At 43.3% G+C, this 15,050-nt stretch overlaps 1 protein-coding gene across 8 annotated transcripts in view; it reads right to left on the bottom strand.

The window, feature by feature from the left end:
* Positions 1-15,050, bottom strand: part of EPHA1 (EPH receptor A1) — a 114,748-nt gene that overhangs the window by 70,878 nt on the left and 28,820 nt on the right. Inside the window, exon 2 of one of the 8 annotated variants that reach the window (XM_053296144.1) lies at positions 440-589. The exons of 6 other annotated variants lie outside the window; for them this stretch is intronic. In XM_053296144.1, the coding sequence (XP_053152119.1) occupies positions 440-469 (30 nt within the window). In that variant the 5' untranslated portion in view covers positions 470-589. Of the gene's footprint in view, positions 1-8; positions 39-439; positions 590-15,050 lie in introns of those variants that run through there. One more of the 8 variants, XM_053296150.1, reaches the window with a different exon arrangement.

The following is a 15,050-nucleotide window of genomic DNA, read 5'->3' as shown; positions in this document are numbered from 1 at the left end:
CAACTCACCTGCAAAGGTTTTGGAGCTAACTCAGAGAGGCGGAATGGTGCATTGGCAGTGTTCATCCACACACCCCGGTTGGGGAAACCCTGACATGTGCAACCAGCAGCAACAAAACAAATTCTAATGACTGGAGCAGTTCAGATCACTAAGGCCTGAGGAGTCGGGGAAGAGATCTAGATCTTGCTTGGCAGTCTGCCACATGCAAGACTCTAACTAGATAGGTGCAACTGCAGCATCTCATCACTGTGAAAGAGTACAGGAACTCCACCCTGATGGATGGCACAATTCCAACCAACATTGCTGCCGGGTCACATAAATTACAGTGAACCCATGACCCACGGCAACTCCTAGCTCCACTTGGAAGTTGATGATGTGGAATGAAACTGTACTGGAGGAGGAATGTAGAATAAGCCATCCCCCAAAAAATGTTAATTACGTTTTTGGAGTTGCTAAGCAATCGTGTCATGTCCTTGGAGTAAGAAGCCCGCCAAATTGCCTTGCAACACTTGTTGATTCAGTGCCCTGACTGGAATATGATGGGTGAGGTTTGGCTCGCTTGCTTTGAACTACCAGCCTTTCCAGCTTCCTGAGAGTACAAAAGAAAAATTATGGAAACCAATTCAGTAGCATGGTTAAGAAGATCTAAATGAAATAGTTCTTACATGGCCTGAAAACATACAGAGCGATTAAACTAGTAAGTTAATGTGATGACAAACTAATAACTCTGATTAGTCAGTCTCAGACATATCTGCATAGCTGTGATCCTGTTCCCTGGAGAAGAGCCCATAAGACAAGAATAATGTCTGCAGTGCTGATGTCGCCTTGTGGAGCCAGACATTCTGCATCTGAAGATGGTGGTTCAGTCCTGTTGCCAGAAGGGAATGGAGGGAATCTTTTATCCCCTTTTGATGGAGGGCTCACAGCTAAGAAGCAAAGCATATGCCCTGCATACATAACGTCCCAGCAGGGTGTTACGACATCTAGGGCAAGACATGTGAACATTGCAGCAAAGACCAACCCCGAGCATGGACATGGGAATTATACAAATGGGGACAACAAGCTCTTAATGCAAATTATATAACATTTATTGAATAGCAATCAAAGCACACCATCTCATTAAATAAATATCTAATTGTAATACTAATAAGTCAAATAATTAACATAAGGAATGAGAGACACTAAACTCGCTTGCATGAATATTAACGCAGAAAAGCAATGCATTCGAATAATAACAATTGAAATGAATGGGGTAACCATAGAGTTTAGGGAGGCACACTCCTAGCAAGTCTCCTTGAGGTTGAACTAGCTGCTAGCCTGACAACCCTATGTGGGGATGATTTCTGAGAAAGGAGGGGAATTAATTGACGAGTTAAACAGCGAATCGGAGAACCAAATGGTTAAAAAAAGGAGGGAATAGGCAAAACAAGATAATGCAATGCAGCTGCTATGGAGGCAGACCAGGGCGTTTTTCACACAGGACTTTTAGCTCATATCTCTTCTTGAATGGAGGGTGTATGTTCAAATAATGGCCAAATTTACCCCCAGGTCCCTGTGAACTATCGGGGAGCACTTCACACATGATTCAGGTTTTTCATTGTGCATTAGAGTGGAGCCGAATTTATATCCAGAGTTTTTTTAAAAAAACCACTTTTTGTGTCGTTTTCTGGGGGCAACTTCCAACTCGCAGTAACGCCTCACAGTAAACTCATGGTAAAGCCTGCGGTTTAATGAATGTCCTGGGCGCTTTCCAGATTACACCCTGCAATGGGGTCATGACGTATCTCTGAAGTGTGCTTGCACACTTCCTGTGTTGTGACACCGCAGTTTCTATGCTGACAGCAGGGTGCCGTTCACATTGCCAATGCCTTGTTTCGAATTTAATTGCTGCAATATAGTTCTATGACGTTGTATATCCAGCATAAAGAAGTTGCTATTTGGGTGGTGGTGGTGGGGTTGTTAGTTTTCGCAAGACTGCTCCCCCTGCTGGGTGCTTTGCTATTTATGTTTTGAATGCGATTTGCCTGAATGGAAGCATTTTGCCACTGTTGAGCTCCTAATTTGGAAAGTGCTCTGGTGACTTAAATTGCCAGCGGCTGCACGTTGTTTGAAAAGAGAGAGGGGAGGCTAGGTTTTGAGAAAAGACAAATATGAGAGGACAATTATATCAAGTTGGTCACTATAATTTAGGTTGTTAGCAGAAACGGTCAGGATGGAGATTTGTAGAGAACAAATCTAGAGATAGAAAAGAGATAGAATGAGGAAAAAAGACTCCCTGTCCTAAAGTGGGCAATTGCGGGAAGGGGCTATATCTACCTGTCTTGCAGCTTGGGGTGGAATGATGAGGCTGGAGGTCCACTTGGTGAGGGGTACTCCAGGCAACTAGGCTGAAGTTGCAATGGGGGGATTGAGAGACCCAAAAGTAGTGATTTCAGTTTAAGAATAGAGAGAGCAACCCTTTGAACCAGAGATTCTCAGGATCATGGATTTCTGGGAATTATCCATTGAGCATGAACTCTATCTGGGCTTTGCAATGGGGTGGGTGGTCAAAATAACGAGATTCAGGGTGGCCTCAATCCCAGGGAACAGAACGACATGAAGATGGGTGAATCTTGAATCCATGAGCTGTACAAAGTATTAAGGAGGGGGGTTTATACCTTAAAGACTGAGCATTTTTGACAGAAGCGTTCAGCACCTTCCACCTTATGCCTATTCAGAAAGGTGGTGGTGGTGGGTGGGTAAGATTACTTTTTCTGAAGTGAGAATTCTTATCTGAGTATCATGGAGGGGTAGAGAGGAAGTCTTGCAACTGCGCTTACTGTTTTGGGAGATTCTGATAGGCCGAATTGGCTAAGAACAAAGAACAGAGGCCACTATAGGTGTGAGGCTCATCCAAGACTGAATCTAATCATGAGGTTCTAGTCCACAGGGCTAATTCAACCAGTTGTAGGAAATCCTGAGAGGGGGAGATTGCTCTGCTGAGGAATTCCTTTACTTATGATTATCTTTAATTTCCTTGAGGAAGGCTCCTCATTATATACATACCAAACTTATTTGGGGCTGTGGTCAGTTTCCTCCTAGGGACTTCGCAAGTAATTGGATTTACCCAAAGACCTGTCCAGTCCTTTTGTGCTTAGTATCAAGCATCAGGGCCAACCCTTCTCTCACATTTCATTGCAAAATAACTTTTCCCCATTTTGACTTTGGTAATGCCAATGTGGATCTGGAAAGTCCTGGTATTGCCTGGGAGACCCATACACATCTAGTTCCAGCTGAAAAGGGGTTTGATCTTCATTCATTCATTCATTTCTATACCACCCTTCCAAAAATGGCTCAGGGCTCTTAGCAAGGGCAAGGGAAGAGCCCTGCCTGAATGCTTAGAATCCAAGTGGGTGAAATGGCCCCCAATGTTCTAGCTCAGGAGAAGCTAGCATCACATGTTCAAAGTCAAATATTCTCTGTGACTATAGTTGTGCATCATGAGGAATCAAAGCTCTTGAAACTGAGTGTGAAATTGTGTGGGAATGGGGCCATAGCTCAGTAGTAGAGCATCTCCTACAAAAATTATGTGGGAATGGGGCCATAGCTCAGTGGTAGAGCATCTACTACTACTACTACTACTACTACTACTACTACGATGACAAATATTTATATACCACTCTTCAACCCAAGTTCTCAGAGCAGTTTACATAGAAAAATAAATAACACATAAATAAGATGGTCCCCTATCCCCAAAAGGCTCACAATCTAAAAAGAAACATAAGGCAGGTGCCAGCAATGGCCACTGGAGGGATGTTGTGCTGGGGTTGGATAGGGCATGCTGGAGTTCCCTGATTCCATCCCTGGCATCTCCAGAAGCTTTCCTGGACAGCAGGCTGGAGCAGCGGGGAAGTAACTTGCCTAGGGAGCAAGAGGCTGCTGGTTTGACTCCCCGCTGTTATGTTTCCCAGAAACACCTATATTGGGCAGCAGCGATACAGGAAGATGCTGAAAGGCATCATACCAGACTGTGCAGGAGATGGCAATAGTAAATCTCTCCTTTATTCTACCAAAGAAAAGCACATGGCTCTGTGGTCGCCAGGAGTCGACACTGACTCGACGGCACAACTTTAAGAGGGGTGAAGTACTGCGAGTTACAGATATTTTGAATTTGCCTAAAAAACTGATGCAAAAAGTGGTTTGTTTGTTTTTTAACCATGTACATAAATTGGGCTAAGCTCCAATGAGCAATGAAAAACCCAAATTGTGTATGGAGTGCTCCCCCATAGTTCACAGGCACTTGAACTTAAAGCTGAACAATATGTGAATTCACACTTGCCCTTCTGTGGCTAAGCAAAGTAAAATCGCCGTTTGGGAACACTCTAGGTAGGGCTGGGAAAGACTCCTGCCTGAAACCTTGGAGGGCCACTGCCAGTCAGTGTAGACAAGACAATACTGAGATGTATGGACCAATGGTCTGACTCAGCATAAAGCAGCTTTCTATATTCCTATGCCAAATTATTACAGTTACCATTGACAAATTGCCTTTAGTCTCCATGATGCATTACAGAGTAATAAAGCAAAGAGATAGCGAAAGAGAGAAAGAGAGAAAGAAAGAGAAAGAACAAAACAGAAAAGGCCAAACAGTGCCCATCATCCTCTCAAAGGGAAAACACCGGTACAAAAACCAAGCATAATGATCCTTGCTTTAGAGAGGCAAAGGAAATGTCACATGGGAAAGAAGCATTTGAGTCAAGTGCCAAGTGCTAAATATACAAATTTGAAAAGGAGATGATGATTGTGTTATGCTTGGCAGGAACTGAAACAAAAAGATAAATTTCTTCTACTGTACGTTTGAATGACTGAATCATCTTTGGAGAAGCCTAAATTAAACGTTGACATGTTCCAGCCCAAACCTGCCTGTCTATTTTGGCAGCTGTGAACTTTCCTCATGTCAACCTCAGCTTATGCAGAGTGCTGAATGTGCCCCTATCCCCAACCTCAACCGCATACCTTCTGCCTGGAGTTAGAGACCTCACAAATCAAACCACTCCTCCACTTGATGAGAGAAAAGTACTTCTCCAAAGAAAGGCGCTCCTTTTGAATCACTCTTCCCTCCTTACAATTCTCTGTGGAAGTGCACCGCAGTATCCTTGGGCAGAAGTACACATTGCCAGACAAGAAAAATGGCGTCCCCACTCCTGTGTTTCTCTCTCTCATAACACTGATGTGGGTGGAGGAGAGGGAAGGGGAGAATCAGTGGGTGGGAGGGAGATGTGTGCTTATCTCTTCCCCTGCCCAACGATTCATCCCCACAAATGGGGAGTTAGGAGACCGCAGCACATTTCCCCCCCACAGCTGGGTTCCAAAATAGAAAGGGATGGCGGTTTGGAGGGAAGGATGAGCAGAGACAGGTCCTTCCTCCTCAACACCTGCCAGACTCCTTTGTAGATATTCTGCTGCCCTTGTAGAGACATGAATGGAGGAGGAGGAGGAGGAGGAGGAGGAAGGGCTGCAGTTTAATGGGAAAGCACATGCCTTGCATGCCTAAGGTCTTTCGTTCACTCCCTGGAATCTCCAGGTAAGACTGGGAAAAGTCCCTGTCTGAAACCATGGAAAGCTGCTACAGGACCTCTCCATTTAGTGTTGACAATAGGAGCAAGACAGACCAGTAGCCTGACTCAGTATAAGCTTCATGAGTCTATTCTGCCCTTTGTGATCTTCAATAAACTTTCAATAGCCGGCTATTCATTTTATAATATAAATAACATTTAAATGATAACACCTCTCCTACAACCTGACTTGTACACGGTTAAAGGCGGCCCAATTCAGTCACTGAAAAATGTATAATCCGCAGCTGCAAGCTCTCAAAAACGTGTGAAACAAAGGACAGAGGAGAATGGACTGTGTGTGTTAGTGTCGGAAAGAGAGGCAGGGGACAGTGCTGAATCTAAGAAGGAAGGTGACAGGGCTCAGGCCTGCATGAGAGTCTTCCATGCCCTCTGGAAGAAAAGTCTGCTCCTAGGTTCATATCCAGCCCTGGCACATAGGTTGTCCGTGTGAAGCAAGCTTTGGGTTCACACGTCCTCTTCTCTCACACGCAGAGTTCAGTGTGACTCAGAGCCCACGCACATATACATGAGAAGGCCCTCATACCATCCTTTTTATTTTATTTTATTTATTTAGCGTATTTCTATACCACCCAAAACCTGCGCCTCGGGGTGGTTGACAACTAAAATCATTTAAACATTAAACATCATTACCATTACAATCATTTAAAACCCAACATCAAAAGTATTAAAAACTATAAATCTAATCAAAAGCCTGAGTGAACAAATATGCCTTTCTAAAAGTTGACAGAGACGGGGAGGCTCTTAATTCAACAGGGAGTGCTTCCAAGCCCAGGGGCAGCAACGGAGAAGGCATTCCTTGGACTCCTATTCTGTGGCAGGCTTTTAGTTTATACAGTTTTAAAGCTTCAGGTTTTGGAGTTTTTATTTGCATTTAGTGTTGTTAATGGTTGTTTTTAGATTGTGAACTGCCCAGGGACTTCTGTATGGGACAGTATAGAAATGTACTAAATAAATAAAAAATGCATGTGTGCAATGCCCGCTTGGGCAGGCTTTTGTGTGCATAAGCCACTGTTCAACATGCAGCGGAAAGAGGCGTTTGAGTCTGAGGATCATGCCCACATCTTATCACATATGCAGCTTACTTACATGCTGGGGCCATGGGGGAGCACTCAATAAGTGTGTGGAGATAAGCTGCAGTAAGGGAAAAACACTCTGTACGTGCTCAGGGGATCTTTGTTATATAATCCTTATATTACTGTGGGCTGTATCCTGGTGAACTATGACACAAAATAAGCCCTGGGTGGGGAGAGGTCAGGAATGGACTATTTGTGCAGAGGGCTGTGGTCAGGGAATGTAAAAAATGTATTTCTGTTCTTATGAAACACTTCTGGAGCCAGAGGTCAGTGGATGGAGGGGAAAGTTAACTATGAAGAGTCAAGACAAGCCTTTTCTATTCGGAAAGAGGCTGGAATGCATTTATATTGCACAGCACGCTAGCAAGGAAGACAGAGGCTGGGCAAAAGGTGCCAGGACTCACACTAGCACAGGAGCTGCAGAATCTCCTCTGGAATCCCTCCTCTTTCATTCAAAGTGCATTGGGCACAGGCTGCAGTTGGCTCAATAAAAGGCACTCCGCATGTGCTCAAAGGAACTCTTAACAGATCCCTTATTTTTGCTAAATTTTGTTATATTTGTGGTGTTATTCGGAATAAAGTTGTTAATTCTAAATGATTTTATTCTTGTAATTCTGGCCATTGGCTGTACTAATAAAGACATATTCCTTCACATATCCGAGGACTCAGCCCAAATCTCTGTGATTTGGGCTGGCTGCATGATCAGTGGGCCTCATTTCCACTCTGCTTGGAAGTACTGAAACAATGCATTCTGCAATAATGGAGTTAAATTAAATCCCTTCCCGAAATGCACCTTTTCACACCGCCCTGAGCCATTTTTGGAAGGGCGGTATAGAAATCGAATAAAATAATAATAATAATAATAATAATAATAATAATAATAATAATAATAAGGCCATTGGCTCACAGCTTAATGCACACCCCCAGCTGTAACCTTACTTAAGTATCGATAACTGCACTTGCTCACCTTTACCCCTTGCTACCCTTGTGCCTCTGCCTTTCTCTCCTTCCGTTGTCTCCCCCACTGTCAATTTTAGACTGTAAGCACCTTGAAGGCAAGGAATTATTTTGCTTTTCTTTGCTTATGGCCCTCTGTAAAAAGTTGTGAGTCATAGTAAGTAAGTAATCTTTATTACAGTCGCAGACCAGAGAGGAAAGGGTTGAGTACATTGCTGATGCTTACATAAAACATAAAATTGTCTGCTTTAAAGGAGGGCATAGCCAAAAAATGGGGGGGGGCAGTGCATGCAAGATGGACATAGCTAAAGAGGAGGTGTGGGGTGATATATCTTGCAAATATTTGCAGGCATCCCCCCCGCCCCCCAACTTGGACCAAAAGTCCAATCTGAACTTCATATCAAATATTTTATTATAATTACTTTGCTAATAGCATGCTTGTGATTCTTCCCCAGGAGACCTCCTTGTCTCAAAGCCTCATCTCTGCATAAATAATAATGAAATAATAAATATTTACTTAATAAACATTAAGGAAAGCACCTAAATCCCCAGGCACTCTACTAAAATTAAAAATATTAGAGGTCATAGCCATAGGGGCTTGGCAGCTGTGTATCAAAGGGATTCAGGATGGGAGTCCAGAGAGCGGGCGTGGGGGGGGGGACTTATCCAGTTGTGCCCAACCCAGCTCCCACCCCCAAGATGCTTCTGCAGGTCAGTGAGCAAATGGCTGCATCACAGGACTGAAACAAGGAGAATCAGAGCAGTTCTGTACCATCTGACACTTGTCCAAAGCCATATCTTCCCCAATAAAGGCTCCTGAAGCCATTTGAGACCACTGACCTTTGCCAAATGAACCTAAGAATCACATCTTAATCTAACCAGGGTAAGATTAGAACCCTTTCTCTTAAGTGTGTCACACATACACACACACACACACACACACACACACACACTGCACTCTCAAATGTTCTCCTCTGCTTGGTGTCATTGCAGGCAGATTTCTAAAGATTATTAAAGGTGTGTTGAGATGCCCTGGCAATTGCCCTTAATGCCATTCAAAGCAAATAGATGAGTGAGGGAAACAAAGAAGGCAGTGAATAAACTCACATGCACAACAGGCAAGCTTAGCTGGCAATGTAATTAAATGAGTCACTTAAAAGCAGGCTGGATCTTAGTATGTGGTCACATAGTCCTTTCTGTGGAAAGGTGACTACTACACCAGAGCACCTTAAGTAATTCTCTGTGGGATTGCCCTCATGATGGTACATGTCCCCCGGATGTAAGTACTTTCCCCCTGCTTGCAGAATACTGTCACTCATACATTTCTTTATTGTATGGAAATTATTGGTGGGTATCAGTAAAGACAAAGCCAAGCTACACAAACAGCGGCCTGACATGCAGCATCTGCAGCTGTCGAATGTAACAATTGAGACTCGGTGAGGAATAATAAACGTCCTTGCATAAACAAAACTAGCATGTCATGAAGAACCTCTTCTCTGACATGCCATTTTTTTCTGTGCAGAGGGATGTTTTGTTTAATATTTAAATATTCAGCCGCCACTTCCCACGGTCTGAAATGACAGTCAGGCAGCAGAGACATCATGCAAAGATGCTGGTCATCTATTTTGTCTTTTTAGTGTGACACTACATTTCCTTTGCGTATTCTGGGATTTCAGAGCTGTTCCAGATCTCTCATTACGAATCATGTTATATTCAAGATGGAATTAATACTGTCCTTCCATGAATCCAGAAGCCCTTCTCACAATCCCCTTCCCTTTACTGACGTTCTCACTAATTATGCACGTATGAACATATTCTTCATTTCTCTCTCAAATCCTTTATAGCAGGAACCTTGGGTCCCCAGATGTTGTTGGACTACAACTCCCATCATCCCCAGCCACAATGGCTTTACACCAGCATTTCCCAACAGGTGTGCTGTGCTAATTTGTTCCAGGTCAACTCCAAAAGATTGGATCTTAAACTCCCCACCTTTGTAGCTGAAGCTGAGTCAATCCAACACATCACTAATTGCTAATTAGAGTGGCAGCATGGAGGCAGAGTCTATACTATTTGTGTCCAGCAGCGCATGCATGGAGGAAGAAAAAACCAAACAAATGAAAAATTGTGCAGTGGCTTTGCCTCCACAAAAGTGTGTGAGTTAGGGGGCCAGTGTGCACCAATCGTTTGTTGTTGTTGTTTAAATGTAAGTGTGCTTCCGGATGAAAAGGGTTGGGAAACTGCTTTACAAATATGGATGTTGTTTATGACAACACCAATTTAACCAGCAGGGGAACATATGCTGCAATCATACTGGATGGAGCTGAGTTCTCTTCAGTCTGATACTTTTGAAATTCAACCAAGCTATGCATTTTAGTCCCCAGATTCATCTTCTGGAAGAGTACTTCAAATTCCCAAGGGACTGGGTGATCAGAGACAAATGCTGAATCATAGGGCTGAAGAGTTGCTGTTTTCAATAATCATTTTTATGTATTATGTTTGCAGCACTTGCAGTCTCCAAATGTAGCTTATAGACTGGATGGGCATTATGAAGCAACTGAGGATAACTGTTGCAGAACTACTGTTGGAGAGGAGGCAAACTTGTCCTTGGATTGCTAATTTTCAGCATAAAGATTAACATATCACAACCCTGTTTAGATAGACTAGCACCTGGTTGCACTGGCAGGGGTCACAGCTCAGTGGTACATTACATACTCTGCCCATATATGGCCCTGGTTCAATCCTGGCCTCTCCAATTAAAGCAGGAAGGTGCAGGGGTGGGGAAAACCACAGATCTAGATAGAACTGCCAGATTGGAATCAAGATTCCATCTGTCTTGGAACAAACTACACAGTAGGCCTGTTCACACAATCGTTTGAATCTAATTTTAATATGGGCTACCAACATTGAAGTGATTGTGTGAATCCATGCAAGGGTGGTTTCTGGCTTGAGATTCCCACCTTGACATGGGTCTACACAATCACACTGATGTTGGAAACCCACATTAAACCTAGATCCAAACAATTGTGTGAACAAGCGTATTACCAGAAAATGAAGTTAGTAACCTTTTGCTGTAGTTTGGCTCCTGCATATTTGCTTTTCTTATTGCTTTGTTCGCCTTCCTCCCCAGCAAACAGGACTCTGAGTCCTGCATATTCCACAGCAGACAGTGGAGGAGGGTAGGCAAAGGTGAAAGATCTGGAAGGAACAGCAGCTACTTGATCTCCTGCTGCTTTGGAACTCTTATCACCCCTGGATTGCCACCAAGCATCCTGACTTAGGATCCCAGCACAGTCGGAGGCCCCTGTGGGTGCGGGTGAGACAGTGCAGCTGGTGATTGCAGGAGCCAAAACCCAGGAACTCACATCTAGCTGGTATGTAATGACTATGTCCTGGCAGAAAAACAGGAAGAAGCAGTCTCCCAAAAGAATCTCCTTGCAAGACACTGGGCTGGATCAGTCATTTCTGGGGAAACAAAGAGTTCGGGTAGCAGAGCTGACATGGATTGAAGGCTTAGTTCCAGTTGGCCCCTCCACCAGTCTTGACCTGAAGTGTCCTACTTCTAACCTCCTTCTCTGGGTCTCCAAGGGAAACACTAAAATCTCCAGGTGGAGAGGAGGCCAGTAAGATGTCATCATCGACTCACCAGGTGCCACTAGGCTCTGCCCTTACTGTATGTGGCTCTCCTCCCTGATCTGCTAGGCACCATACTTTACTAGGCTCCATCCCTGGGTCGCAGAAGACTTGGCAATAATCATTCTCAAGACTCTGAGAAAGATGTGTATTTTGTCCCTGAGCCTGTTGGTATCCAGCTTCAGTGAGTGTCAAGGTTAGGATCGGGAGGGCTGAGCAGAGAGCCAGGAGTGGGGAAAGCAGACCAGATACCAGGATCAGGAAGCAGCTGAGAGTCAAGGCAGAGCTAGAGGCGTATCTAGGGAAAATAGCGCCTAGGGCAAGCATTGAAATTGCGCCCCCTGTCCAAACATCTGACACCCATCTTTCAGATAACTTTACCATAATATCAGCTGAAAAATATGTCAAGCTCGTTAATCTTTTAAAATTTCAAAAACTATTTAGCAGTGGACGTAGCCAGACCAAAAAAAATGCTGGAAAACTACAAATTTCAGGATGCTGGGGCTCATGAAATACCCAAATACTATGTGGAGCTGTACTTGGAAAACTAAACAGAAGTGCCTATCTAATTCTCTACTATGCATTGTAGCATCACTATTACATAAGTTTTAAAAATCAATGGAGAATTTGGCTTTTCCCAGATACTCTGAAAATAATTAAAGGCTATGCAGAGTAAACTGTGTCACTGCTTGGAATATATTCTAGTATTTCAGAAAGACAGTTAAAATGAGAGAAAGTGAGCAAGAAACTCCCAGTGGGCCTTAATACTAAGGATTTCACACTGATTCAAAGACAAAATCACCATTAATAGCCATATTATTAAGACAGCACATTTAACTCACTTATCATAAGAAGCAAAGTAAGAGCAAATGAATACAATCCTAGCTCATAAGCTTCAGCTCAGTATTCACAAGCCCTGATTCTCTGTACATAGTGCCAAACTGAATATGTGTACAGTGACTTATATTATATTAAATTATTTTTTTTAACCTGTAGCGCCTTTGGGGCGCTACCTATAGGCTGTGGGAGGGGGGACATATGCAAAGGTTACCCCTCCCACTGCTGGCCTCTAGGGCCTCGCAGAGACCATTTGAGCATGTGCTGTGGCCATTTTAAAAAATAATTTTTTTTTAAAAAAAAATGGCTGCTGAAAACAAAATGGCCACCGCGCATGCTCAAATGGCCTCTGTGAGGCCTGGCATGGCCTAGAGCCTCACAGAGGCCATTTGAGCATGTGCAGTGGCCATTTTGGTTTTGGTGGCCATTTTTTTTAAACAAATTAATTTTAAGAATTTGCACCCCCCTTCAAGTGGCGCCCAGGGCACGTGCCCTGCCTGCCCTACCCTAGATACGCCCCTGGGCAGAGCCAGAGGTTGACTCTGTTGAGGGTGTGTGAGGAGAAACACTAATTGGTCCTCACACAGCAGAGTATGCTCTGGTGGTAAAGAAGTTCCACCCAAGAGATTATCTGGAGACATTAGGTTGAATTAAAAAAACACAAGGATTTATTAAGAAACTAAAGATCATATACTAAGAGAGAGACACTGAACAAAATAAGCAAACAGGCGCTAGCCTTCAACAAAAACTGAACAGTTCTGACTACCTGACCAAGACCACATTAACATCTCATCATGCCTCTAGAGGCCAGAAGAGATTGCTGCAGTGCAAAGAGCAATGCTTTAGAATTCTCACTTCTAACAGAAGCCAAGCAGACAAACCAGGAATTGGTTTGGAACGGCAGGAACTGCAGATAACACCACTCCATGGCCAAGAAGACTTTGATACTGAGGCAAAGCCTTCCTCCAAACAGCCCAAGGCATTCCTGTTCTGGAAGGATCCAATGGTCAGCCTGGCTGGGCACCGTCTATATAGGGCCTGAGAGCTCAGTGGGACTATTCATGAATAATTTAGTCTGGATGTCAGCCGGAGATTGATTAGGTACATTAGATCGTGCAGCAACACACATATAGTTTGCAAAATTCACTTACTTCTGTGTCAAATCAAAACAAAATTCAAACTCACGGCTTAAATCTATAATAAAACTTATCAAAGATTGATTGTAAGAATAATATAGAATTGTCTATTCTATGAAAATAGCAGTCCAGCACTGAACTAAAGCTAGCCTGATGATTGGAACAGTATGCTGTGTCCCCACATAAACACAAACTCCATAACTGCCAACTGTTTGGCTTATGCACCATAGCATGGTTTTAGTACTGCTGTTGAGCAGTGATTGTGAAAATGCTGTTCATACAGAGGCATAGAATTCATTGCTGCTTGAAAGTAATGTTTGCATGAAATTCCTTTCCACAGCATTAGCTAGCAATCAGTTACTGCAGCATCAGGAGGCCAAGAATAAAGCAAGCTGTCTGTTTTTATATCTGTACAATGATACAGTTTCAGGTACAAAGCTCTAGCCTCAAAGCCAAGTCTGAAGCTAATACTTGATGCAAACTTTATATATAGCTAGTTCTCTGAACTGAAACTGTTCAATTTTATGTATTACAATTTGGCACATTTCAGTTTCTGCTCAGATCAAAGAAGCCACTTCTGCATCAGTGTCATCTTCTCTCTATTAAATCCACCATATATAAAAAAGACACTCTTCATAAACTGCCAGAGGACTGGATCATTCCTAGCACACTATTTCACATATGGTGGCCCATTCTGCGGTTTCAGGATTTTGAAATCTTATTTTACAGGAAGTAGGAACAATCACCAGTCAATCTACAGGTCCTAAACCTGAATTGGCACATGTGAATATCTTTCCTATTTGCTACAGCACTTCTCACATAAAGACCTCACTTACTCCTTGATCCGTACAGTAGAGAAAAATGGAAAGACATCCAGCTGTATTTGCTTGGTGTTTGTGAGTGTAAGGTAAAGTAAAGTGTGCCGTCAAGTCGGTGTCAACTCCTGGCACCCACAGAGCCCTGTGGTTTTCTTTGGTAGCATACAGGAGGGGTTTACTATTGCCTCCTCCCGTGCAGTATGAGATGATGCCTTTCAGCGTCTTCCTATGTCACTGCTGCCTGATATAGGTGTCTCCCATAGTTTGGAACTGGGTAACTATGGAAAAACTCACCCACCAAATTCTGCTCTCTAGATGAATGCCAAACCTGAATGTTTTTCAGTCTAAGTCAAACTTGGGTCCCCAGATGTTGTTGTTTTTGGACTACAATTCCAAACTACAATTGAGACCAAGGTGGGAACCAAAAACAAGAATTGGGGGATTAGAACTAACAAAGGTCATCATCCACCCCATCTCAATGTAGGAACCTTAATACATAAGCCTTTCCCCCTTCAAATAATCTCCATAGGTAAAATAACCCAAACTGCTGAGAGCCACAAGGAAAGAACAGGAACAAAAGATATAGCACTCCAAGGTGCCTACAGGTAGACTCCAAAGAACTCAGTTAAATCAGTTACGCCCCATGTTACAGTGGAAGGCCAGGAAAAACAACAGCACAAAACAAATAACAAGAAAACCAGGATCATCTGGACATAGATATTTTCCCAGCTGCAAAAGCTATGAGTAATAGGTACTGGCCAAACAACATACGATGCTAATGACATCATTTGGCCCTACGTGTTTGGCTTCTTTCAATGGAATTTTTAAAATTTCTACTTTCTCCCTACCAACGCTTGGTGATCGCTACTGCTAGATTATTAGAGAAGTGCAAGGGTAAACACCCTTTAGGAAATCACTCCATCTCATCAGGAAGTCAGCTCCTTAATCCCAGATTCATTAAGGCTGGCTGAGGTTAAGTGGTGATGA

The sequence above is a fragment of the Hemicordylus capensis genome, chromosome 2 (genome assembly GCF_027244095.1).
Source record: "Hemicordylus capensis ecotype Gifberg chromosome 2, rHemCap1.1.pri, whole genome shotgun sequence".
NCBI classification, from domain to species: domain Eukaryota; kingdom Metazoa; phylum Chordata; class Lepidosauria; order Squamata; family Cordylidae; genus Hemicordylus; species Hemicordylus capensis.
This window is presented reverse-complemented; position numbering and strand designations above follow the sequence as displayed.